The sequence below is a fragment of the Cupressus sempervirens genome, chromosome 2 (assembly GCF_028749045.1).
Source record: "Cupressus sempervirens isolate cs-2001-9-10 chromosome 2, ASM2874904v1, whole genome shotgun sequence".
NCBI classification, from domain to species: Eukaryota; Viridiplantae; Streptophyta; class Pinopsida; order Cupressales; family Cupressaceae; genus Cupressus; species Cupressus sempervirens.
Window position 1 is genome coordinate 434207912 of NC_143119.1, and position 27626 is coordinate 434235537.

At 36.7% G+C, this 27626-nt stretch overlaps 1 protein-coding gene across 1 annotated transcript in view; it reads right to left on the reverse strand.

Annotated features, from left to right (window-relative positions):
- Positions 1–280: 280 nt before the first annotated feature.
- Positions 281–27626, reverse strand: part of LOC149572946 (homeobox-leucine zipper protein ATHB-15-like) — a 224392-nt gene continuing 197046 nt past the window's right edge. The window contains exons 17-18 of the mRNA XM_089814064.1: positions 777–926; positions 281–661 (exon numbers count right to left, since the gene is read on the reverse strand). Of these exons, the coding sequence (XP_089670190.1) occupies positions 518–661; positions 777–926 (294 nt within the window). The 3' untranslated portion in view covers positions 281–517. The remainder of the gene's footprint in view (positions 662–776; positions 927–27626) is intronic.

A 27626-nucleotide genomic window follows, 5' to 3' on the forward strand; every position in this document is an offset into this window, starting at 1 on the left:
AAGATGAATCAATCCATGAAGTTGATTTACGGTTGCAAGGATTGAATTGGAAAAGTGGACGAACTCTTTACTCGAGTTTCAGTTTATTGCCATACCCCCAGAGTTTCAAAGCCTAGATTTTTTCATAAAATTGGAATGCAGATTGAATGTCAAGCGGGCTTGAATTGACTCTACATGGGATTTGGTATATCATGGTCAAATGATTCAACTGATAAACTAGTATTGTAATTTACATGGGATTGCCTGCAATTAATATCAGTTCATTGAAATAGCAAACAAATGAACCTTCAAACAGTACTTATATCCACAAATAGTCAATAGTAAATAGTAATATAACTCCAAATGAACACGAGAGTGTATAATGAAATACCCGTGGTCTTCTAAATATCACCTTCATGGCAGGAATTTTGTTCTTAGACAGCAATTCACTCAAACAGAGAATCTAGACATGTTAGCAACATTTTGTGCAGCTGTAAAACTGAGAAAAATTGTATAACACTGCTTCAGTGAAACCAAATTAAAATGACCAATTGATGAACATGAAAGCAATACACGCCATGCTGTCATTGTCATCTAGTATATTCCATGCTATAGCTCTCTCATAAGCAACAGGTCGTCCCAAACTAGAGAGACGAATTCCAGATGTAAGATGAGCAAAACCCTGCAAACAAAAGTATATTGCGTAATATTGAATGTTATGGCTTAAAATTTCCAGATCCAGCATTCTGAACAAGAAAGATTCTAAACCAAGGTTGAAAAAATAATTCTCTTTATACCTGCTGCATCACTTTTGTGATATCTGAATAAGCATTTTTCTTTTCACTTTCATCTAGAGTCTGGTCCCACCTAAGGTCTTGTAAACATCCAAATGTAGTTTCTAGCATATCTAGACCTGACTCATTTGCAAATATGAATTCTGGTAATGACTGCAAGCAAAATTAAAACCAGTTTCATTCACGAGACTTCCTTCAAAACAAACTGCAGCTATGTATCATAATGTCCCACATTATAACTAAAAGTATCATAAGAAATATGAACGGGATACCAAACATTTGCATGATTTTTCTTATAAAAAGGCAACTTGATTTTTTCATGTGCTATAATAGTAAGGAATGCCTCATAACATTTATACCCACCATATATTGCCTAATAGGGGGGTAAATCTTGAAGATATATCTAATATAACGAATCTTCATTTTGTATGGAACTTTTAAGTGAGCAATCAAAGCGCAACCACACAAGACACTAGAACCTTTGCACACACAAAATCTTCTGCACTCATCTTTTCAGCATTTGGAACCCATAACTTTCATTGTCATCAGATACCACCACACATAAGACAGTGTTATCAAGTGAGCAATGCAACATGATCATCACACATTCCCATGCATAAGCAAGTATAACCCCGCACAGGATACCTGGAGAATTCAACAGTGTTATACATGGACGCATTTTGGCCACATTACAGAATGTGAACTGTTAGGAAGTGCAACTAACAAGGCTGCAGAATGTGGACAGTTCAGAAATGGATCATTACAATTTGTCTTTCTTGTTTTGTAGCCATGTTGTATTCTATTTACATCCATGTATCTCTCACATTAAGAAAGTTGTCAGTGGACATTGTACAGACATAAACAACAGAATTAGATGTGTTTCCATCTTCTGGTTCACGGGAATCTTCATTCTTAGCTTCCAAACTCTATGAAAAGACTGTCCCATATTCATTTGCTGGTGAAAATGTTTACAACATATTTGCTAATATCAGCTGCTTCAATTGTCCGAATGGTTTACCATTCTTGTTTTCCTTTAGCATAATATATAAAACCCATCCTTCATAAGTCTGGTTTGTCCTCCATGCATCTCCTAGGCTCAACATAATCCTTGATATGAAAGCAATGTTTTGGCATGCTAGTACAAACACATACAATAGAAGAGGTAAGGTTGTTTTCTTGCTTCATCTTCAAGCTACTATATACATAATGGAGCAGTTTTGATATAGCAGATGCAAAGAACTTGTCAAATACGTCTTCCAACATTCAATGCATGATCAATGAAGCTTTGGAAGCATAGTGCTACAAATTCTGGAATTCCATGACTCAACTTAGCCTGGCACTGCAATGCACTAAATAGCTTCTAACCGCACAAGAACAAATCCTTTCAAGGTAGATGTCAATTTGGATATTTTGACTTTCAAGGTAAAATTGAAAATATTGGATATTTGGGCACAATGATTAGAAACATTTCTTTGTAAATCACTTCACAGTTACAAAGAAATTTTCTTTTGCACCCTCAAAAACATCTACATCAATGATCAATTGATGGCATAGCTCAGTGTGCAGCACAGGAGAGATCATGATACGATTTGGACATTGTCCATGCCAAGCAAGAACAAAGGCAAGAAGAAGTGTAGTGATAAAATGATTCCATCATTAAAGCACAATTTCGTACCAATATTCAACACCGCATTAACAACCTCTTCAGATGCAAGTCACGTCAAATCTCTGACAACCCAAGTCTGCTAATTAGTAGGTTCAGTGTATCAACACAAGTGTCATGATAATTTCTACTTTGAAGGGATACAAGTATCTCATCCATACAATGTGTTGGGTCATAGAACAAGTGCATGTCATCATCAATAGTAAAGGAACATCACGCAAGGTATTATAAAGCACCAAGGTCTTACAATTAAAGCACATCTGAGATCATATTCCTGTAGCATCGCAAATTGATAACTTTATATTCCCTTTTGTTCCGTTGCCTTAGTGTGTCTCCTCATTTTCTCTTTCCAAGCCTATTTCTGGCCCTTTTCATTATCAAACTGTTGTCATTTTCCAGTAAGAAGATTAAATCATTGCATGTTCCATGTGCCACTATTCCAACCCTTTTTTGGGTGGACACAGTAATGGATGCCATAGTCTTGGTGGACTACGGTGCTAAGCACAATGGTCCCTTTGGACTATGGCACTAAGCACAATGGTCCTTGTGGACTATGGCGCTAAGCACCATAGTCCCTCCAAATTGGGCCCAAATTTGGATACGATGACATGTCAGTTACCACCACTTATCAGCCTAATTTATGAAATACCTTGGGAACAATATATAAGAGCATCCTCTCCTCATTTGTTATCATCCAACATCATTCTCAATCATCCACAACTCAAACACCATTTTTCTCCCCCTTGTGTATACGTTCACAGATCCTAAGGTGAAGTGCTGCTGATCTAGAGAAGCTGGACAAAGACAAGAAGATTCTGATTCTGAAAAAGGGACTTGGAGGCTTCCAACTTTTGTGCAGAGTCTGCAGTTAGTGAATTAGTCAAGGATTTTTTCAGGGTTTTTCTAGAGGAAGCATCAAAGTGACATTTTGATTTTGGATCTGTAAACGATATTATTTTTGGGTCTACCGAGACAATGGTTCCCAGCTATTGCCCTACCATTTGAGCCTCAATTTTAGTGATGGGTTCCTCTCTAATTCTCCTTTCCAAATCTGTGTTCAATATTATTTTATTGCAACTCTTTGTTTGTGCTAATAAATGCACAATTTATTGTCTTGTACCCAGCCTTATTGCATTTAATCACTTCATATCCATCAATCAGTCAAAAAAGAGGAGAGCATCATTACAAACCACTATGAGTCCATCTCTTTTCTAGCTCCATTGGTTTACAGTTGGATCAAATGTCGACCTCCCGTAATGAGACAGTGGATGGGAGTAAGTTTGATCCCTAGCTAGACCACCTAACCTATTCCCTACCTTTTAGTTCTCAAGGATAGTTAGAGAAAGGTAAAAAATCTTAGGTAATATGACACTATATTTCAAGCATCATTTATAGACTCAGTAAGTCGCTGATTAATATTTTGCAGCCTCAAGTTCTTGCAAGTTTGACTCACTAATTTGTGTGCCAAGTTTTCAATTATAAACTGCAAGCATTTTGGGTGAGTACTCAACAAGTACACAAAAAATTCAATAGGTTCATTCACACGGCACCTAAAATGTATCAAGAACAGAAAATCACTTTAACACAGGAATGCCTTTATAATCCCTATTTGGCCATGTTGAACATATCCAAAAGCATAAGAGAATTGTAGAGAAAATTGGAAGGATATTTTAATATGAATTGAAGAACATTTTTTTTTTAGAATTTCAAATATTAACTTTAAAAGCAATATTTATCACCTTTCAAAAAATTATGAAAAATGGTGTGCACTGAGAAATTCTATTTGCTTTTCAAGATCTATATTTGGCAATAGTGGTGAGGAATCCACCAAACCCTATCAAGGAGTCAAGGACACTTCCGCAAACACCCATAAGGAACACTAGCACTCAAACCTATTGGGGGCATTTTTCCCAAACCGTAAACTCATTTAGTACATATTGCAGCTGTGTTTTGCTACATTACCAGGTTCATGGCTCCTAGGCCTAGTATCGATACAGTTCAAATCAAGTCTGGGACCGGGCCTGATCTAGCTGTGGGTCGAGATAAGGGTCCACGCACAAGGTGACCAGTTTGTCTAGCCAAACCAGGTTTGAACTTGGGTGAATTTGGCTAGACCAAAAGTGAATCCGAGAAAATTTGGCTGGACATAAGGGAACTTGGCCAACAAATGACAAAAATGAATTTTTTTTGAGTTCAATTTTTTTTGATATCCACAACCCTAAAATGGTATTTTTAAAATACTTAAGTTGGGATTTTTGGCTCACTTGTGAAAAAAAAATGTTCTCTTGAGGTTGAGCAAAAGTTTGGTTAAACAAGAGGGAGTTGGAAGATTGATTTGTGAAGCTTGATCAAGTGATTGAGCTTCATTCCTAATCCTTTGCAAACTTCTATTGGTGAAAGAGGTAGGTTTCTTTTTCCTTTTAAACATAAATTTTAAATTAGAAGACAAAAATCAATTCTCATCGATTTGATTCTTAAAAATGATGAGGAGCATGTGGCGGATCCCCCCCCCCCCCCCCAGCCCAGATGATGGGATGGTTTTTTTAGATCAAGATATAGTGTCAAATAGGGATAAGGATTCTCTAGGGCTTGCTTTCCACCAGCCAAGCCGACAAAACCTGGATTGTTCCAAATTCTTAAAGAATTGTGGCTGTAAATCTCTTTAGGAGCTTAGATCTAGAGATGACGTAGCTCGTAGGCAATCGAAATTAACGGATTTATTTTATGTTGAGAGGGGGAAGATGAATATCTTAACCTTGAATATTAGGGGTCTTAATGCCCCTAACAGATAGTGTCTTCAAAAACGTTGTATCTCGTCAACTAGAGCTGATATCATCCTTATCCAAGAAACCAAACTAGCTAAGGAAGAGATGGATAAATTAGAAGATCCCTATGTTGGAAGGAAAGGGCACCTCAAGGGAGCTTGCTATTTTGTGGGATCCTAGAAATGTTTCAATATCTTCCCTAGAGTTTCACAGGAATTGGATGTGTAGACTAGTAAAGGGAATTAGATCTGATGTCCCTTTCAGACTCTTCAACACTTATGGTCCAACAAGCAACTAGGATAAAGTAAGGGTGTGGAAGGAAACATAAGATAGGATTAGTCTAGGGGGATCAAAGATTTCTATTTTAGGAGGAGCTTTTAATGCTATCCTTAGACCTTCAAAGAAATGAGGTGGAAGCATCTATCTCCCCTTAGCGTCCAAAGATTTTGCGGACTGGTTCCATAGAATTGGTCTACTGGAAATTGAATGCTCCTCGAACTCTTTCAATTGGAATAATAGGAGGAAAGGTTTTAGTAATATTGTTGAAAAGCTTGATAGGTTCTTCATTCATGGGGATTTATCTACCTTCTCTATTTCATTCATAGCTGAAGTTAAACCAGTTTCGAGATCAAACCACTTCCCTGTGGAGCTCCAATTATTAAGGATAAAAGACCAAGTAATTGCCCTTTTAAGTTCGAACAAATGTTGCTTAAGGATGAAAACTGCCTTAATTTGATCAAGCAATGGTGGAATGAAACCAAAGTCTTTGGCTCCAAACTTTTTTAGGTGGTTAGTAAATTGAAGATTATTAAATTAAAACTAAATGAATGGAACTTAGATTTCCTTGGAAATTTTTTTAGGACAAACTCACCCTGGAGGATAAATTGGAATCTCTCAACAAAGAGGTTTTGGAACATGGGACAGGTTTACCCTAATTCCTTAAAGAGAAGAAGCTCATGCAACAGTATGGAGATGTCCTAGCTAAGGAGGAACGCTTCTGGAGGTAGACGTCTAGGGATACCGAGTTAGATGCAGGGGACAAGAACACAAAGTTCTTTCACAATAGCACCAAATAAAGGAGAATGACTAATTGTATAACATCCATTAGAGATGCTAAAGGTCAAGTTAGGGATTCTCTAGAAGATATTAGCTTGACAGCATCTCATATTTTGATCACATCTATGACAATACAAAAAGCTCCAACCTTAGGGCCTAGAAGGATATTTTAGCCTCAATTCCCAAACTTATCTCTGAGGAACAAAAGAAAAAGATAATGCAAAAGTTCACTAAGCAAGAAATTCAGACAACTCTAAATCTTATGAACCTAGATAAATCGCCTAGGCTTGATGGCTTCCCAGCAGCCTTCTTTCAAAAATGTTGGGATTTGTTAGGTGACGACATAACAAGTGCTCTAGAAGGAGTTATGAACTCGGGTAAACTTTTGAGAGAAGTAAATAATACCTTTATTGTTCTCATCCCTCGAAAAGAGAAACTAGAGTCTTTTGATGACTTTCGACCTATAGCACTCTATAAGAATCTTTACAAATTGCTTACCAAGACTTTGGTTAACTGACTTTAGGTGCTCTTACCTCTTACTAGTGAGGATCAAACAGGTTTTGTCCCTGGTCGATCGATTTATGATGGAATTATTATAGCACAAGTGATACACTTTGTCCAAGTCATCAAAAAACCAATTATGTAGATCAAACTGGACATCAAAAAGGCATATGATAGAGTAGACTAGAGATTCCTATGGAAATGTCTGGAAGCTTATGGTTTCTCTAAGCAATGGATAAACGTGGTTTTTGAATGCATCTTGACACCAAAATTATATAACCTAATTAAGAGCTCTCCAGAGGGCTTCTTTAGTATTTCAAGAGGTTTAAGGCAAGGGGATCTAATCTCTCCCTTTTTGTTTATACTTATGGCCGATGCTTTTTGTAGATCTTTGTCTAAGCTAGCTCTTCAAACCAAATTAGAGGACCGTCTATTACTAGTGATTTAGAACTGACTACGAATCAACATCTTGTTGATGATACCATGCTTTAGGTCAGAGCACGATTGAGGAGGCTACTTCTTTAAATGGAATCTTAATGCAGTACTCTTTGGCCTTTGGTCAAGAGATCGACAAAGATCTATTAGACATCTTTTTCCTTAACACACAACCAAGTGTGGAAGATCAGATTTGTGATAGTTTTTACTTCTAAAAGGGATCACTTCCCTGTAAATACTTAGGGATACCTTTAAACTCTAGTACTCGATCAACCAAATTATGGGATTCTATTTTAGAGAAGCTTCAAAAAAGAGTGGCAGGATGGAAAGGCAAATGACTCTCATCTAGAGGAAGAGTTACTTTAGTTCAATCAATCTTATCAAGCCCACCTATCTATCAAATTTCCTGTTTGGACCTACCAAGTAGTAAACTAAATGAAATTAATAGGTTTCTTAGAACTTTTTTTTGGCAGGGGTTAACGAGAAGAAAAAGTTTCCCCTTGTATCTTGGGATTAAGTTTGTAAACCAAAAGAGCAAGGTGGGCTGGTATCAACAATATCAAATTACAAGGGGAGGCTTTGGGAGCTAAGCTAGCATGGAGAAAGCTAAAGTTCCCCAACCTAAAATGGGTTAGGATCCTCTGTCACAAATACCCTACCTCTCTGATTCCCTCTAATCTATTTAGAGAAGCCAATCCCCCTAAAGACTCAAGAATTTGGAATTTCTTGCTTAATGTAGATCTACCATTCAGAATAACTTAACTTGGGATTTAGGGAATGGAGAGGATGCACTTTTTCGACATCACTCTTGAGGTGGTTACAAAGCCTTAGACAAATTTCCTTGTCTTCTCCATTCAATGGATTATTTAGATCCCAAGTGGGGTTCTAGAGTTAAGGATTATGTGGTTTTTGAACAAGTCAGTCTTAAATGGCATTGGAAAAGCATGGATGAGGAGGACATTCCTTTAAGTGAGGACTTTTTGAAGAATATGCTATCCTCTAGGAAAATTATGTTTCAGAGAGGTAAAGATTCCCTTATTTGGGATGGATGCAAGAGAGGTGTTTATAGTTCTAGGATGGGTTATAAACTTATAGAATCCTCTCTAGGGTTCTCTAAGAGTATAATCTCTGTTGGGGTAGATTTTGCCTCCCCAAGGCAAGAGTATGCACCTAGATTGTTCTCCACATTAGAGCCTTTATGACAGATAGGTTTAGAAGAATGCACTAGTAGGGTCTTAGTAGATGCCCCCTTTATGAATCAAAAGAGGAATTGACAGATCGCTTTTTTCTTAATTGTCCTTTCTCAAACCACTATTGGTGGAAATGTGTTATAAATTTAGGCGGAGTTCGGTCTTCCCTAACTCAATCATAAGTTTTCTTTCAACTTGGCCCTTGCTGAAACTGAATAGCATTTACAAGAACCTTTCAATCTCCTCTCCTTCCATAGATCTTTGGGAACTATAGAAGGAGAAATAGAAGAATATTTCTGGACAACAAAATGAAAGTTGATCATCTTGTCAATAAAATTGAAGCCTCAAACATTGAATTTGTTAATAACTGGTAGCTTTAGTTGGATAAACTATAGTGCAAATATACATTATATATATAAGTGTGAGATATAATATATATTAATATATTAAACATATGAGATATTTATTTTTCATTATATTAATTACATTCTAATGAATAGACATGTCCCTTGAAGAGACGTGTCTATCCATACTTCATCCTATATTAGAGAGATGGCTGCCATTTGGAAAACACATACCAAAACATTATGGCAGTGCTATTGCATTTGCAACAGATCCTCATGAAATCAATATGGTATCAGGGCCAGATAGCAAATGTTCTTGCACCAGCATGTGAGATTCAGAGAAAATAAATTTTAACAATCAGAGGTTTGTATTTGTCGTGGAGATTATGAGTGGGCCAACAGGGAAATATTCAAGCACTATGCATTATTGGGATCCTTATTTCAGAATATATTAAGCATATAGTTTGATAAACATGGAGTTCAAAGCATGATGTATTAACGGGAAAATGTATTTTGGTAAAATTGCAGTGATGACAATAGAAGTGGAGTACACAACTTATTCACTTCGGAAAAATTTATATCAGGGTTCAATGTGAAATGTTCAATTATAGAAGATTGAGTGAAATCATTTATCACAGGGTTTGATTATTGCCTTCATTGACATTGGTAAATAATAATTGTGTAGTATAATGTCTGAGATATAATATTTGAAGATATTAATGTTTGAAACAATAACTTTTGGGAACAAATATTTTCTTAAAACTACAGAGATATTTGAAATAATTATTCGCAAACTACCATGGAGAAAATATTAAATGAAAGAGTTGGTTGATAATTCCTTGACACAAAAGATATGGTAGTCGCACATGCTCCGATCAGGAGTTAGCATCTCGGAAATATGTCAGTACAACTCCCGTATTTGTAGGGCAGATAGTGATGCTAATAATATTGTTTCCCGCCATGTGAAGTGAGGGCACAAATATCATGGCCATGAGATTGTTACTATAATGGATACCCAAAATGCTATGATTGGATAGAAAGATGCTATAGTCTACGATCGGCCATCTAGCTCTGCATCGCGAGCATTATCTTTGGAAGCGAGTGTTGGTAGAGCCCTGCAACATTATATCATTCCCTGATATGTCGATTAAAATTTGTAATCTTGAGGAAGAAATTGGTACCTGACACAGGATTTGGGTGACTAACGATCATCAGATTTGGATCTTGCGATGTTGGTCTCTCATTATTACAAAGTCGCAAATCGTCTCTCCCGTCTCCCTAGATTTTGGTAGGCCCAAAAAGTGAATTGGCAAGTGGATCGAGTTATGGAGAGAGTATACAAAGGGGAGGGCATATTTGACATTTTTAAAATATCTCAATTATATTAGTTGCAAATTTATCACGTTGTGGCCTATAGTATTATTTAAATATAAACCCCTTGAAAATCTTGTAAAACACTATCCAACGTTGCCGATATATGGACCACCTTAGGCAGGGTGAAAGATTTGTGGTCATCACATATTGCTAATCTAGCAACATATATCTAAAATGGAAACAAAGAGTGAAACTTAACACCATCTAGATTCTTGAAAGGAGCTACATCAGTTGGTGTCTATATCGATTAGAGTTGATTCTAAATTTGTGAATTTATGGTTCTTGTTTGACAAATATTCATGAGGAGACATTTTCTGATTTGGAGTATTGAAGCTGTTACAAATGTAAATGGTGGAATACTTGAATGAATTAATCAGAGATCAAACTGATCTATATATACAAAGAGGAGAGTCGAATAGAATAGAAACATTCTATTCTAGATTACACCTAAATATTAGAAACATTCTAATATTTACAGAGATATAATAAGATACAATAGTGAGCATTAAAAAGAAATATGAAGGTTATTTTAATACCCCCCTTAATGCTCAATCTATTTACTACACCAATAGATCCCTTGAATTTAAAAAACTTGTCAGGACCAAGGGGTTTTGTGAAAATATTTGCTGATTGCTCTGAGGTAGGGACATAGCGTAACTGAATAGATCCATCTTCTACTAATTGTCGGATGTAATGGCAATGAAGCTCTATGTGCTTGGTTCATTCATGGAACACTGGGTTCTTGGCAAGTTTGAGTACGCCTTGATTGTCTGAAAACAAAGAAGTTGGAACTGCTTGAGGAATATGCATATCTACAAGCATCTGCCGGAGCCAAACTGCTTCACAAGCTGCCTTGACAGCTCCTCTATATTCTGCTTCTGTAGAGGAGAGTGCATGTGCCTGTTGCTTCTTGCTAGTCCAAGTAACTATTGCAGATCCGATACTAAACACATAGCCAGAAGTAGATTTCCTGTCATCAACTGAGCCGGCCCAATCGGAATCGGTGAATCCACTGAGCTGAGGAGTAGTACTCCTTGTGTAAAGAAGACCATAATCTGAAGTACCATGTACATAGCGTAACACACGTTTCGCTGCAATCCAATGATTAGTCTTGGGATTTATCATGAACCGTGAGATGTAGCTGACTGCAAAACTAAGATCAGGTCTAGTAGTAGTAAGGTAGATGAGACTACCTACTAGCTGCCTGAAGAGTGTTTCATCTACAAGAGGAAAAAGAAATTGTGCGGACAATTTCAGACTAGTCTCCATAGGAGTGGAGGCAGATTTGCAATCTTGCATTCGAAACCTATCAAGCAAACTTCTGGCATACTTGGACTGAGACAAAAAAATACTGTTCTCAATCTGCCAAACCTCAATACCTAAACAATAATGAAGCAATCCGAGATCTGTCATATCAAAAGTTTTGCATAGATCCTGTTTGATTTCTGAAATCAAATGTTTTGAATTTCCAGTAATGATCAAATCATCCACATAGACAACAAGAAAAAGAATATCATTACCAGAGTGTTTAATATACAGATTACTGTCTGATGGACTACGCTGAAATCCTTGAGCAACCAAGTAATGATCAATCTTTATGTACCAAGCCCTAGGGGCCTGTTTAAGATCATAAAGGGCCTTCTGGAGTCTACATACTTTGTGTTATGAACCGGCAACCTTAAAACCTGGGGGCTGCGTCATGCAGACTTCTTGTAATTCACCATTGAGAAAGGCGCTCTTCACATCCATCTGATGAACTTTCCAACCATACTGAGCTACAATTGCAAGAAGAATGCGAACAGTGCTCATCTTGGCTGTCGGAGCAAATGTCTCCTCATAATCAATGCCTTCGCACTGGGTGAATCCTCGAGCAACAAGTCTGGCTTTGCATTTGTCCAAGGTACCATCTGCATGGTACTTGACCTTATAGACCCATTTACAGCTAATGGGTTTCTTCCCAGGAGGGAGATCTGAAAGAACACAAGTGTGGTTCTTTTGAAAACTCTGAAGCTCAGCATCCATTGCTTGTTCCCATTCTGGAATTCCTTTGGCCTCTGCATATATCTGGGGCTCAGGGATACTGTGGATGTTGGCCATAAGAGCTATATTAATTGTGTTGTGCTGAAGGCTCTTATTTTTGGAGGTTCTACCCTCAATGAGTTCATCAGGATGAAGATCACTAGTCGTTTGAGCCCACCATTTTGGCCAAAGAGTCAAGGAGCTAATATCAAATGCTGTCGGAATAGCTGGATGAGAAGCACGAGCAAGAGTTGTATTATCTGGAAGTGACTGAGGTGGTGTATCAGTAGCATTAGATGACTCATATAAAATAGAAAAACCCAAGTCAGAGATTGCTGAAGACTGAATCTCGGAATGTGGTGGGGAGTCAAAGAGCGGAAATGGTCTGAGTTCCTCATCAAACACAACATCACGACTGAAGATTAAATGATCAGTATTTACATCAATCAGTCTGTAGGCCTTATGTGTGTGACTGTATCCTCTAAACATAAGTTTCTGGCTTTTGGAATCCAACTTAGTGTGTTTGGCATCAGGAATCCATACATATGCCAAAGAGATAAAAACTTTCAAATGGTTGATCCTAGGTTTGCGACCAGACCATGCTTCCTCAGGAGTCTTATGATTAACTGCAAGGGTGTGTGACCGGTTAAGAAGGTAAACAGTTGTGGATACTGCTTCTGCCTAATATTTTCTGGGAACATTTCTATGTTCTAGCATAGCCCTAGCCATTTCTGTGATGGTACGATTTCAATGCTCTACAACACCATTTTGCTGAGGGGTGTGAGGTGTGGTGAACTGACGTCTAATGCCATGAGTAGTACAAAAGGCAGAGAAAGCAGAAGAACAGAATTCCCCCCCATTATCGATCCTAAGAGTATGGATGAAGGAACCAGACTCTTTTTCTACTAGAGCTTTAAACTGCTGAAATACAAGGCATATGATTTTTGCTTAAGAAAATATACCCACATTTTGCAACTGAAATCATCCATAAAGAGTAAAGAATACCTGTTCCCAGTAATAGAAGGAGTATTCATAGGACCACATACATCAGCATGGACCAGCTGGAGTACTCTAGATGCCCGCCATGATTCACCATTCTTAAATGGTGTCCTATGTTGCTTCCCTGCTTGGCAAGCTTCGCAAACGCGATGGTTCTAGGTCTGAATATTAGGTAGGCCATGGACTAAATTATCCCGAGCAAGTTGTGCTAGATATTGAATGTTTAGATGACCGTATCGCTGATGCCAGAGACTGCTGAGAGCGGATGATTCGGCGATGAAGGCATGCTCAAGGGAATCACCTGAATCTACAAGCCTATAAATACCATGATCCTCAAGACCAAAAGAAAGGGTAGTGCGAGAAGCATGATCAATAATCGAACACTTATTTCCACTGAAAACGACATCCAACTGAGGAGAGTGCTTCATAATCTGACTAATAGACAGAAGATTATGTTTCATGCCAGGAACATAACATACATTGAGAAACATGAGTTTTCTTCCTCCAGACTGAATCTGAACATTGCCCTTGCCGAAAATATTGTATTCTTCGCCGCCTCCAAAGATTACTAAGTCAGAATAGGGAGTGAATTCAACAAACCAATCACGCCTATGAGTGAAATGTCGGGAGGCACCAGAATCGATGTACCAGGCAAAAGATTTCACATGATTTGCAGGTATGCTGGCCATAAAGGCATGGTAGATAGATTTTTCTGCTTTGAGTGTTGGGCAACATTGGCTTGCTGTTTAATTGAATCTGACTTCTGATGCTGCTGATACAGATGCTTATAATATGTGAATATTTCAAATGGCACAAACTTTGAGGTGAGAAAATGAAAGACCCAAAAAAATTGGAGTACCCTAAAAAGAGCTCGAAAAACCCAGAAATAAAATATTGTCGGAATCTGGATACGCTTACTCGAAAATTGAAGCACAAAAAGCGAGGCAACCACAAAAATCTAATGAAGACCCATTTGAGATTTCAAAAAACCCACCAAGAATGTGATCATAAAAAATTTTCGAAGTCAAAAAACTAGGGTTTCGAGCAGAATAAAAGTCAGCAGCCAAAGAGGTCAAAGAGGCAGAAAAAAGATGTTTGCAGGTTAAAAACAAAACAAAACCCAGCAACAGAAACGTGAGCAAAATATCCAACATGGATAGGCGAACCCGTTTTTGAAAAAAAAAAACCAAAAAATCCCACTTTTTGAGATCTGGGTGTGAACAGATTTGAAAAAACGACCTCCGGATTTGAAAAAACGACCTTCAAATTTGTGATTTACAAACTAAGCCATGGGTTTCCAAGAAAAAAAAATTGTAGAAAACAAATCCACGATTTTTCAAGAACACCAGTAGCTGAAGACACAATTTTTCAGTCGATTTGCATAGAGGGTTTAAACCCTAGCTCTGATACCATGTTACAAATGTAAATGGTGGAATACTTGAATGAATTAATCAGAGATCAAACTGATCTATATATACAAAGAGGAGAGTCGAATAGAATAGAAACATTCTATTCTAGACTACACCTAAATATTAGAAACATTCTAATATTTACAGAGATATAATAAGATACAATAGTGAGCATTAAAAAGAAATATGAAGGTTATTTTAATAGAAGTAACTCGTATTCAAGAAGTGTAGATTAGTATTTATTATTTGTTAATATTACATTTATTTACTCATAGTCTCTCCTTTATTCATATTTCTATATGTACAATCGGAGCTATTTGCCTTGATCTTTTCTCCGAGAATGTTCTTGCAGGAAAAATAGAGAATTTGACACTTCTTCAAAGAAAAAAGAAAAAAGAAAAGCTTGGAAGATTAATGTTCAGAGGGAGTCTGACACATTCGTCTGAAGGAGTAGATAGAGAATATAATTCAGTCAACCTTCAATGAAAGTCAATCATTCACATATGAATATCAATTAATATGAAGGAAATGGACAAATGAAAGGAAGCAATTGGAATCTAGACATGTTATTGGTTATAAGGGAAACTATCATGGGCATAGGACGGACTTAGGGAATGCAGTCAGCACTCTCTTTCAATTAGGGGGTTTATATTTCTATAGTCAGCAACCTTATGGGTTGGAGATATAATAAGAAATTCAGACTTTATATCTAGTCAACAGATGGTAGAGTCAAAGCGATAAATATTCAATTAAGGATGAAAATTGATTCGTGCATTATATTTCCTATATGGGCTCACCGTATTAAAGGAAATATTTGAAACACAAGGATGAAAGCATATGGAATTCAGATTTAGAGGGAGATCCTGAGGGAGTCTGGCATCTTCAAAGAGGTTTAAATGTCAATAAACTCGAGCTTTTGAGGGAGCAGTTGGGTTCAATCAACTTGTGACAATCTCGATCACAGTGATGGAGAGGGAGTTTCACTGTTGAAGGTGAAACACTTATGAGGTAAACTTAATTTAATTGATTATTATACTAATGAGATCATTTAATGCCTTATGGGCCCTGTGTAAATAATGAGGAAGTGACAAATTCCAAATGATTATCACTTGTATTTGTTGATGTTATTAGCAAATGAAAAATCTTTTAATAACTTAATCTTCTATCATGATAGACATCGTGTGATGACTAAAATAAATCATAATAGATGATTTATAGCATGGTGGATTCAGTTCCTTAAACAGACCATGACCTTCTAGATTGTAATAGACATCATGTGATGGTTGAAACCAATCACAATAGATTATGAATGTTCCTATGGTAAGTGCACATTACCTTTGAATAATTTTGAGTTATGGTGAATATCACGTGACTTGATATTCTTGGTCAGACCATATCTCTGATATCATATTGAGATGATATCTAAAACTGGGTATCATGTGCTAGGTGATTCCTTCATATCACGAGTTAGGTGATATATAAAACTGGGTATCATGTGCTAGATGATTCCTCATATCATGTGTTAGGCGATATGTAAAACTAGGTATTACGTGTTAGGTGATATATAAAACTAGGTATCACGTGTTAGGTGATTCCTCATATCACATGTAAGGTGATATGTAAAACTTAGTATCAAGTGTTAAGTGATTCCTCATATCACATGTTAGGTGATATGTAAAACTAGGTATTATATGTTAGATGATACTTCATATCATGTGTTATGTGATCACAAGATATGTAATATGATTATATCATTTATCTTCCCTAGCTAAGAGGTAGTGTTGATGTTTGTAGCATCGATTAGATGTCAAATGAGTTGGCATTCAATAAACCGGGAAGTCAAATAAGTTGACATTCCAGAAACCATTATTTACATTGAGGTAATATGTTATTCAAATTGTGTATGAATCTTGTTTATCCTCCCTAGCTAAGAGGGAGTGTTAATAATTGGTAGCTTTAGTTGGATAAACTATAGTGCAAATATACATCATATATAAGTGTAAGATATAATATATAGATTAATATATTAAACATATGAGATTTATTTTTCATTATATTAATTGCATTCTAATGAACAGACATGTCCCTTGAAGAAACATGTCTATCTATAATTCATCCTATATTAGAGAGATGGTTGCCATTTGGAAAACACATACCAAAACATTGTGGCAGTGCTATTACATTTGCAACAGATCCTCATGAAATCAACAAAATTAACAAACAATTGATTGATGTCTATGACCCCAAACAGAAAAACATGTCTCATTAGGATGAGAAGATGTGTGGTAGCTGGATTGGATTAGGATGAACTTTTCTATTGACAATTGGCTAATAGTGATATGTAATTGTTGTCATTAATGGCAACACATGATGTACATGTTGACAAGAAACTTCGGAAATAAAGATATTAAGTGTTTGGTAATCAAAAAATTGTCTAAGTATAGAATTTGGTTTATAGCAGTGTATTGTTTTGTTTATAACATGTTGCAGACGTCATATTATGACAAGCGAAGTTACATGGAGATAGTATACATGTTGGTGATGACGTGTATAACCTCGAAAGTTTGTATGGACTGTAAGGAACAAAGTTAGTTGTGTTTTGATGAAGCAGGACAGCGGAATTGAAGCAAAGAATTGTTTTGTTTACAAAAAAATTACTTGTCTAATTAGGGCCGACATCCTAGATGTTTACTCTAATTTGGAAAAGTGAATTGTGGTCTTAGCCGACCTAGCAGTATTTTATGTAAAGGCATGGTATTTGTGCAAAAGACTTCTTGCAATAAGAAGTGTGCATGTGAGATTGTAAAAGAATTATGATAAGCAAACTTTTGTGAAAATGATATATGCAAAGTTTTATATGAACTATCTGGTGATCCGAGATCGAGTTGGAGATCAAAGGTCAGACAAGTAACAGTAAATTACTTGTTTGAGTAGTGAGCTCTTCTTGTAGTTGAAATTGCATGTTTGGGTGGTGGGCTCTTCTTGCATACATTATACTACAACTCCTAACAGGGTTAGCACAACTCTTAATAGAGTTGGAATCTCCTAACAGGGATTCAAAGTCTCCTAACAGGGACTCCTTATACTGAATTTGTTCATTGACTCCTAACAAGGAACTTATATATCAGTATATTATCTAGTGGGTATCATCCCCACCGAGGTTTTCCCTTGGCCAGGGTTTCCCTAGTTAACAAAATATGGTGTTATGAGTTATCTTTGTGTATTGCTATTGTTACTGTTCAGCATTACTTTATTGCTTTGTTATGCATGGTTTAAAGTAAGTAATAATATCCAGTTGGTGACTAAAGTTTGTAGATTATTGATTCACCCTCCCTCTTAGTAATCCCTATTTCTAACACCTTCTTGGAAAAGGGGGACCTTCAAAGTAACATAAGCAGGCAAGAATGTGTTTGGAAGGCTCCTAAGAGAGGATGGTATAAGCTCAATTTCGACGGAGTATCTAAGGGGAATCTTGGTAAGGCTGGTATAGGATGCAACATTCATAATGATGAAAGGATAGAGATTGCATGTATAGCCAAAGAAATTGGGGAAGCTACCAACAATTGGGCAGAAATTTCTTCTTTGGTAGAGGAGTTGGATCTTTGTAAGGAATTGAGACTTAAGAAACTAGAAATAGATGGTGACTCATCCATAATAATCAATGCCCTCACAAAAGGCTCCCTCACTAACTGGAGATTAGATGCTCAACTATCCAAAGACCTTACTAGTGTTTTGTAATTATTTTGAAAGTTTTAATCAACCATATATATCATGAAGAGAATAAGAGGGCAGATGAGTTAGCTAATCAGGGAATCGATCTTGTAATAAGCTATGGTAGTTAATATTTATATATTAATGAAGATAAAACATCATTAAAGGGATAAATATGCTGACAAATATGGTAAAATTGTGAGTGAGATCTTGCTAAAAAGGCAATGTATTTTGGCAATGATGTTTGGATACCTCAGCAGCAAAGGATGAAGGGATCCTAGAGGAGGAAGAACCTCAATCCCCTTCTTTTATGCCTACTGATTGACTTTTTATTAGGGTTGTGTACTTTGAATTCAGTTTTTAAATAAACAAATTCTTCTTACATTCATATATATGTTTTGTACCTCTTCTTTGTTTCGTTAATGATAGTTCTTAGTCCTCTTATCTCCTTTTCAGCTATATAGTTTTAAAAAATGACAAATTCCAAATCTGAAGTTGTATTATATTATGAACTAAAAGATTAACAAAGTAGAACAGGAGTTGTTTGGTGGTTTGGCTGTGTTATTTCAGGACTGAACTGGATAAAGGGATTTTGAATGAGCAATAGAATGGAGGAAGAAAATTCTGATTCACATATTGTATCTCTCTTTTCCATCTTTCAAACGACAGGCAAAACTGAAGGAATTCTACCCAACTCTGTCCTCTCAATGCCTGTCGAGTTGGGTTGTAATTTTTAACTATATATTTTAATCAATGGCTTCGGCCTCTTATAAATGAAAAAAGAGATCTACCCTTTTTTCCATTTTCTAGTTTTTATTTTGAATGTCTATAAAATTTCTTGTCATAGGAACTATAATGGCATCTACCTCTTCCTACATAGGCACAAATCAATGAGAAAAAATAGATCCAACTAATTCTCCTATGTGGAAGTATGTTTCTCTATAAAACCGCTTCTAGGAAGTGGGTGATCTATTGGAAATGTCAAGGTTGTGATGTAAAGAAAGATAGTTCATATTATCATGTTGCATGCCATTTGTGTGGATTCCCTTTAAGAGGAGTCAAGAAATGCCCTAAAAATACTCCTATACCAACTGATGCAATGTTAAAATATATTACAGAGCATGAAGAAGAAAAAGAAAGGGAGAAGCACATCAACAAAATTCACCCACTGAGGAAATTTAGAAGGAATGCAACCATTATCTTCTAATATTGTGATAGATGACAACCCATTTCTTACTACCAAAGTTAAGCTTGGAACTAAAAGTGAACCACCCATTTCCCAAAAAAGAAAGGGACCTTTTGAAACTTCATTTCAAAATGAGAGTCAAGACATTGTTGACCAAGATGTGGCAAGATGCATACATGCAAATGGGTTGTCTATCAATGTTTTTCACTCCCCATATTGAAACAAGATGTTGAAAAGTGTTAATGAAGCTTCAAGAGGGTATAAGGGCATGGGGTTATCAGAAGTTGCACAACACATTGTTGAAAAGAGAGATCAACAAGGTTGGAGATGCATTAAAGCCCACAAGGGATTCATCAGTTGAGCCAGGTGTATCTATTGCTTTAGATGGGTGGAAAGATATAAGAAGTCATCCCTTGATCAAACTCATAGTGACGTACCCTAAGTTTTGACATGGATTGTGAGGGGCAAGTAAAAGAAGGACAATTTTTTGTTAATATCCTCATCTATGTCATTGAGACAGTGGGACCTAGAAACATTGTTCAAGTCATAATTACAAAGACTTGTAGAGCAAGTGGTCTATTAGTTGAGGAGCAATATCAAGATATCTTTTAGACACCTTGTATACTCCACTGACTTAATCTTATACTACAATGATAGGTAATAAAATTGGGTGGATCAAAGAGGTGTATGCAAAGGTTGAGGACACCTGGATGTTCATCACCAACCACCACATGACTCCAGCAATTTTCAAAACATTTTCAACTTTGGAGCTACTTAAACTAAGCAAGCATGAACTGGTAATTTAGTTAAATAAATTAGCATTTTACACTCTGATTTTCATTTTCATAATTTGTTTGGGAAATGCATAATCTTCTTTAAAGTTATTTTTTTAATCATTGTGGCTTTAATTTCTGTTATAGGTTGTAAAGACCCATTTTGCATCCAACACAATCGCCTTGACATGACTTGTGAAAGTTAAAGTTGCATTTTGTAATATGATGCTCAACCATAATTAGTCAACAGAGGCAAAACAACATTGAGAGGAGAACAAGAAGCCAGCAATGAATATTAGATGACTCGTAGTAGGATCATGTGGAGAATCTCCTTAAATTCACTAAGCCCATTATGAGCATAACTCGCTACACTGACATGGATGAAGCTTACATTGGACATATGTATGATGGCATTGACTCAATGCTTGAGAAGATGAAGGTATTCATAAATGCAAAAGAGCAATACGTTACAAATGTAATTGGCATTATTGTCATTGATATCAAAACCTTCGTACTAACAGCTTAGCTATCAATGTGTTGATAGTGAAGTATCAGTGGAATCAGTTATATGCGAGACAGGCTCAATATGCACAGTTTTAGTGTTCGATGACAAGTGTACTTGGATCTAGCCATGGGTTATATGTTTTGGTGCACTTTTATGATATCGGTATTTGGAGTTGAACGATGTTTTTCTATTAGTATTTGTTGACTACTATACTTGTTGTGTTCTTCAAGGTGTTCCTGATACATGGGCTTTCTTGCAGTTTATTACTTGGCTTTTGGTATAGTATTTTGGACATGGTCTATCTAGTTTCAGCATTCTGTGGGTTTATAGATTTGGTTATCAAGACATGGACTTGGTTGTGGAGTTCCAATAGTTTCAGTAAATGTAATGAGCATTGTATGTAAAACCTAAAGTTAGGTCCCATGGTAGCATGTTGTAAAGTCTTCTTAAGTATGTCCTACATTTAGGACCAATGGTAATACATTTAATACAATTGTAATGTCTTTTTGAATTGGGGCCAAAACACACATTTGGTGTGATTGACATATGTATGGTTGGATACTTTAATAAATAAATAAAACCTTTTTGTATCCAAGATAGAGGAGTGTAGCACAAAATAATATAAGAGAAGTATAGTGTAAGCACATGAAACATAGATCTGAAGGTGACATAGTGGGAGTCTGCTTCGGTTATTAGGTAGCAGAGTGGTTGAAGCTGAGAATTGCAGAGAGAGGCTTTATATATTGAGCAGCAAAAGATTGGCATTTACTAGCAAAGGATCTGTATTGGATCTTTGTTGTCAGTAATTTTGTGTGCTATCAATTGGAACTATTTCACGCATTGTTAGATGCAATTCTATCAGTTCATCTTTAATCAATGAAGCTTGTATTGGCAGTTAGCCATATTCATAATCAACGTAGTTAGCCCAATTGAGAGCAAGAAAACGGTATCGAAACTTTGTAAAAACTACCTTATCAAGTGTTTCATTTCATGAGAATTAGCCTCTCAATGGTTTTTTCCTAGTTTAAGTTTCCAGGTAAATTCTATTGCTCTTTGTATTGGTGGTTGTGTTTTTATGTTTACATCTATTATAATTGTTTGACATGGCTACCAACAGATCATAATTTAACAACAATATAACTACTATTATCATTTTATGGTTTGTGAGTTTACGGACTTGGTAAAAGTTTTATAAAGTGTTCGTGAATAACCAATTCACCCTCCTTCTCATTCATTTGACTTGTTCAACAATTGGTATCAAAGCCTAGTCCCTTGTAGATATAGCTTAACTCCTTATGGGAGATGTTGGATGTTTGAACAGATGGAAGGGAGATATTATGTTGATGATGGGTGACATTAAGAGTACTGAATCAAAGAAAGAGGAGTTGAAAGAGAATCTAAAAGAAGCAAATGCATGTATCAAAAAGATGAGAGATCAAATTTGGAAGTTAAACAAGACATATTGAAGTTAGTCAGAAATTGAAGGAATCAAAGGAAAATCTAGCAACTTTGAACAGGAAGTAAGGGTACCAAAAGAAAAGGTGACAGATTTGGAAAAGAAATTGTATGCCAAGAAAAATACTGAGGAGTTTATCAAAGATGGATTGAAGCATAAAATGAAAGGTATTAGAAAGACTAGAGACGAACTAGAGATTGAAATGGACAAATGGATGGAATCAGAAGAGAATCTCAAAATCATTATCAAAATTAAGACAAACGAAAATGAGAAGATGGAGTTGGAATTTAAAAAGCCAAGATCTGAAGCAAAGGTTTGTGAGAGAAGTACTATCTTGGCTCAATTATTATCCCTATAGAATGGTCACGAGGATAAAGAAGGATTAGGATTTTCCAGTGAATCCCAAGTCAGGACAAGGGCAAAGAGAAAGTAGTTGAAAATGAAGTGAAGGTTGGGAAAACAAGCAAGGTCAAAAATCAAAACACATTCACAAGAAAGCCTCCAGTAAGATAACCGAATGCTCAAAGGTTTTTATCTTATAATGGTTACATTTGCAAGAATTTAGTTCATAAGGTAGTTGATTGTAAAATCATGAACAAAATGTCCAATGCTTTAGTTGTCATAAGGTTGGTCAAAAGGAAAGTCAATATAAAAGTTAAGTTTCAAATTTGGAAAAGAAGAATGTAGTGTATAATATCTTTCATGGGAATTTCTATTTGTGTCGCAGCTATGGTCAAATGGCTAGTCGGTGCAGATCTAGAATTCAATTAGTGAGATTTGGTAAGAGGAATGTTAGTTGTTTCAAACATGGTAAGTTGGTCATTATGCTATTGCAAACACATGCAGATCTGGTGGTGTTCTAGTAAATATTGAAGATGGTAACACTAACACAATTTTGAGTGAATTTCAAAAGACAAATATGAAATGTAAGAAGAATGTTGTTGATGTGGAGAGCCCTATGGTATTAGCTCTTCTGACAACTAAGACAAATGTTTTGGCACAAGGAGAGTATCAACATGCTAAATCATACACCTCCCTTGCTCCCAAGTTATACCAATTGCATCAAGCTTGTTTTCAGTAGGAAGGATGAAGTAATAAAGATGATAGATGTATTAGTTGAGTGATGTGCGTAGAATAATTGTATTGTATCAATAATAATTAAATTTGGCGAGAATATCAACTATAATGGATTATGGCTATAAAGGAAGAAGTTTGAAATTATTTGGTATTGTAGCAAGAAGATTAAGTTGAGAAAGAAATTGAGAGTAATAATGGAATCTCAATTGGTTGTTCAAAGTGTCGGTGCATTGTAATAAAGAAAATGAAGAAGGTTAAGATAAAGGAGTTTGATCATGGAAGAATTAAGAAATTAGGTTTTTAATCTCCTACTGAAGATATGCAAACAAATCTTGGAATGGATATTCGAGAGAGTTTCCCTAGTGTGACAACAAAGAGTGTGTTTTTCATGCTAAGTTAGTTTCAGGGTGAAACCTAGTACTAGTGATGAAGGAGGTAATTGAAGTTATTACAGGATTTTGCAATGTCAATGAGTTACCTGGGAAGAAGTCAAAAAGCTACGAGGAGGTAGAAGAACTGACAAAAATTGGTCATGATCAAAATGCACTTCTTATCAATAACCTAGAAGATTCAATTGTGAGGCATGTCGCATATGGCATTTCTTATAAAATTCAGTTTTGAAATTGTGATGGTGGCACTTTATCATTTGTTGTTTATATTTCACATAAAATTGTAAGGGAAAATGTACAAATAGATCTTTGTAAAATGTTGCTTGAAAATTTTCTTAAGAATATGGAGATGACTGTTGAAAGTGAATATGGTTTTAGATTTGGGCCATTAGTTATGTGTTTGATTTATTATTTCTTGAGGTCTCACCTAGTAGGGAGAATGTTAAATGGATGACCAACATCCCTATCAGTAAGCAAATTTGCAGATACTGTAATGTCCCTTTCCCGAGGTGACCACGGAAGTCTTTTGCCCGTGTAAAAATGCACTATTTAAAACACTTTGACTTTCGTGGTCACCTCGAAAAAGGGACATTACAGTGGTATCAGAGCTTCAATCCTGCTAGCCTGTGGACAGTGAATGAGAGTTTATAGCCAGAAGAGAAGAAGAATCCATTCCGTGGATATAATGGCTATCGAACCGAAACCCACAGTTGTCGAACTCGTGGCACTATTAAGAGAACTTGTGAGGAATCAGGCACAGATCAATGATACTCAAGAACTCATGGAAGAGACTCTCAAGAAGTTGGCAAACAATAAAATATCTGAAGAACAAAATGGTCACAGTGCGGACTCGGTGTCAGGTAAAGCAAACCCTCACCTAGCACACTCTCGACCTTCCATCCTGTCTTTTCCCCCATGGACAGGGACACCACCCGAAGGGAAGAAACTGACCTTTGAAGAAATGCAAGAACAACTGATAGAAGACTGGAAGAATGCAAATTTTGAGGGAGATATATCCTACAAAGATTATGCAGATCTGAGAATGAGATATTCAGGAGGCAAAAATGGAGGATATTTTAATGATGATCTCAGAAGAAAGTTGAGTAAAGTAAATATGTCACCATTTGACGGATCTGGATCCATATCTGTGCAAGCATGGGTAATGAAGGAAGATACTTACTTCTAGCTTAATCCCATGTTAAAAGAAGCAATCAAATTTGCGGCCTTACACTTGGAGGTAGTTGTGCATGAATAGTGGCATCACAACACCATCACACTGGGGCATGATCAAATAAATACCTATGTGGAATTCACTGAAAGATTGATAGATCGATTTGACAGTAAAGATCTGGAACTCAATTTCAAAAATTTGGCACAACTGAGGCAAATTGGATCGGTTGACCAATACATTGCATAATTTCAGAAGCTCTTTGTTTTGGTCACGTTCATTTTTGATAGAAGACAGATAGTGCTCTTCATTGATGGACTGACAGAACCACTAAAAAGTTGGGTAAAAGGGTTCAATCCAACGACTCAGTCGGAGGCCATTACGAAGGCAAGGAGTATGGCATCATCAACGACATCATCCTTACAAAGTTACTCACATTCCAAACCGCCGATATTTCCGAGGGATAAAGATAACAAACCTCCACTAAGAAAGTTGTCGTTGGACGAAGCTACTAGACAAGAGCTCCAAAGGAAGAAACTATGTTTCAACTACAAAGGACCATGGGAACTTGGGCATAGATGCATGGGGAAAGGAAAAATCCACTACATTGAGGTTGTGTTTGATGATGAGAACGAACAGGAAGATATACCCTCCGAAGACAACCAACCCCACGAAGACACCAAAATGGTTATTTTGAACCGTATGGAAAGAATTGGAGCATTGGTGCGACGCGGAGGAACTATCGCCCTAGCTAGTAGCCCAAGGTGCACAGTATTTCGTGTATGGGGAACCCTTCAAGGACAAAGGGTTATGGTGATGCTTGATAGTGGGGCCACCCTAAATTTCATAAACTCATCTCTAATGAAATGAAGAGGTCTACCTATGGAGACGCACGTAGGATTCCAAGTCAAGGTTATTAGAGAAACTCTTCTGCCCTACACACACGTTGTTCCTCAGCTAAGTATCACAAGGGCGAATCACAGGGTGACCAAGGATTTCTTCATAGTGGACCTTGATAACATGGAGGTTATTTTGGGCATACAGTGAATGGAGACACTTGATGAATACACTTAGAGCTTCAAACGGATGGATTTCACTTTTGTTGTCGATGGAAAGAAGGTTGTTCTCCATGGAATGGCAAATGAGGGTCCAAGGGAAGTTTTTGCACATCGGATGGAGGAAATTTTTCAGCATGATGACGTTGCTTAGGCTGCACATTGTTTTGTCTTGGTAGAACCTATAAAAAGGCAATGGACACCTCCCCAGGATAATGATCTCCAAAATATTTTGAGCAATCACGATAAAGTTTTTATAGACATTCCTCTTGGCATACTGAATCACATACTATTGAGTTGGAAGTAGGAGCCAAGCCAATCATAACCACACCCTACCGCCATCCCAAGAAATTCAAAGATGAGATCAAAAAGAGGATTCAAGAACTGCTAGGGAAAGGATGGATCTATCCCAATTCTAGCCCTTTCATGTCATCAATGGTATTGATCAAAAAGAAGGATGGGACGATGCAAATGTGCATGGACTACCGTGCGTTAAAAAAAAAAACAATAAAGAATAGATAATCCCATTCCAAGGATAGATGAGTTGCTAGATGAATTACATGGTGCAGTCTATTTTTCAAAAATAGATCTTTGTTCTGAATACCATCAGATCCACATGAGAGAGGAAGACGTGGAAAAGACGGCTTTTTGTTGTCACTATGAGCATTATGAGTTCCTAGTCATGCCGTTCCGATTAACGAATGCACCTGCTACATTCCAATCATGCATGAATCGCATTTTCAACAAACAATTGCGTAAGTACTTACTAGTATTTTTTGATGACATTCTTATTTATAGCAGGACATCAAGCATCTGGATGAGGTCCTAAGGATCATGAAGGATCAGTCTTTGTTCACCAAGCAATCCAAGTGTGAATTTGGTATGACAGAAATAGTGTACCTGGGACATGTCAGTAAATATGGCGTTCAAGTTCATCTGGGGACGATTCAGGCTATCCTTGATTGGCCTCCCTCAAAATCACTCACAAAGTTGCGAGGATTTTTTTGACTGTACAGTTATTACCAGAGGTTTGTAAAGGAGTTCTCTTAGCTCAGTGCATCACTAACAGATATGACAAGAAAAGAGTCCTTCCAGTGGAAAGAAAAGGCACAACTCACTTTTGATAAACTGAAGGAAGCAATGAGCACTTGTCTCGTGCTAGGTTTACTCGATTTCACTCGACCGTTCATTATGGAGTGTGACACATACTGATGCAAGATAGATACCCCATAGCTTATAAGAGCAGGAAGCTTACGCAAACAGAACGCTTATATTCCATCTACGACAAAGAGATGGTTGCCATCATACATGTACTAACCAAATTCCGACAGTATCTGGTAGGTGCCAAGTTTGTCATTCATCTGAATCACAATAGTTTGAGACATTTTCTAGAGCAACAGGACTTGAACAAGAGGCAACAAAAATGGGTAAGCAAGGTTCAGGCTTTTGATTTTGACATTGAATATGTGAAAGGAAAAAACAATGTGGTTGTAGATGCTTTGTCCAAGAAACCCGCCATCTATTTACTAACACAAATTTCAGCTGATTGGAAAGCACATTTGTTGGTAGAATATTCCAAAAACACATTTTCTTATGAGCTAATGGATGGCAACACCCAGGATGATTGGTACAAAGTGGTGGATGACATTATTTACTATAAGAATCGGATATTTTTAGTACCGGAATCCAAATTGAAGCAAAAAATCTTGAAGGAAGTACATGACTCACCCTTGGCAGGACACCCGGGCTTCCTCAAAATGTACAAACGTCTGAAGGAG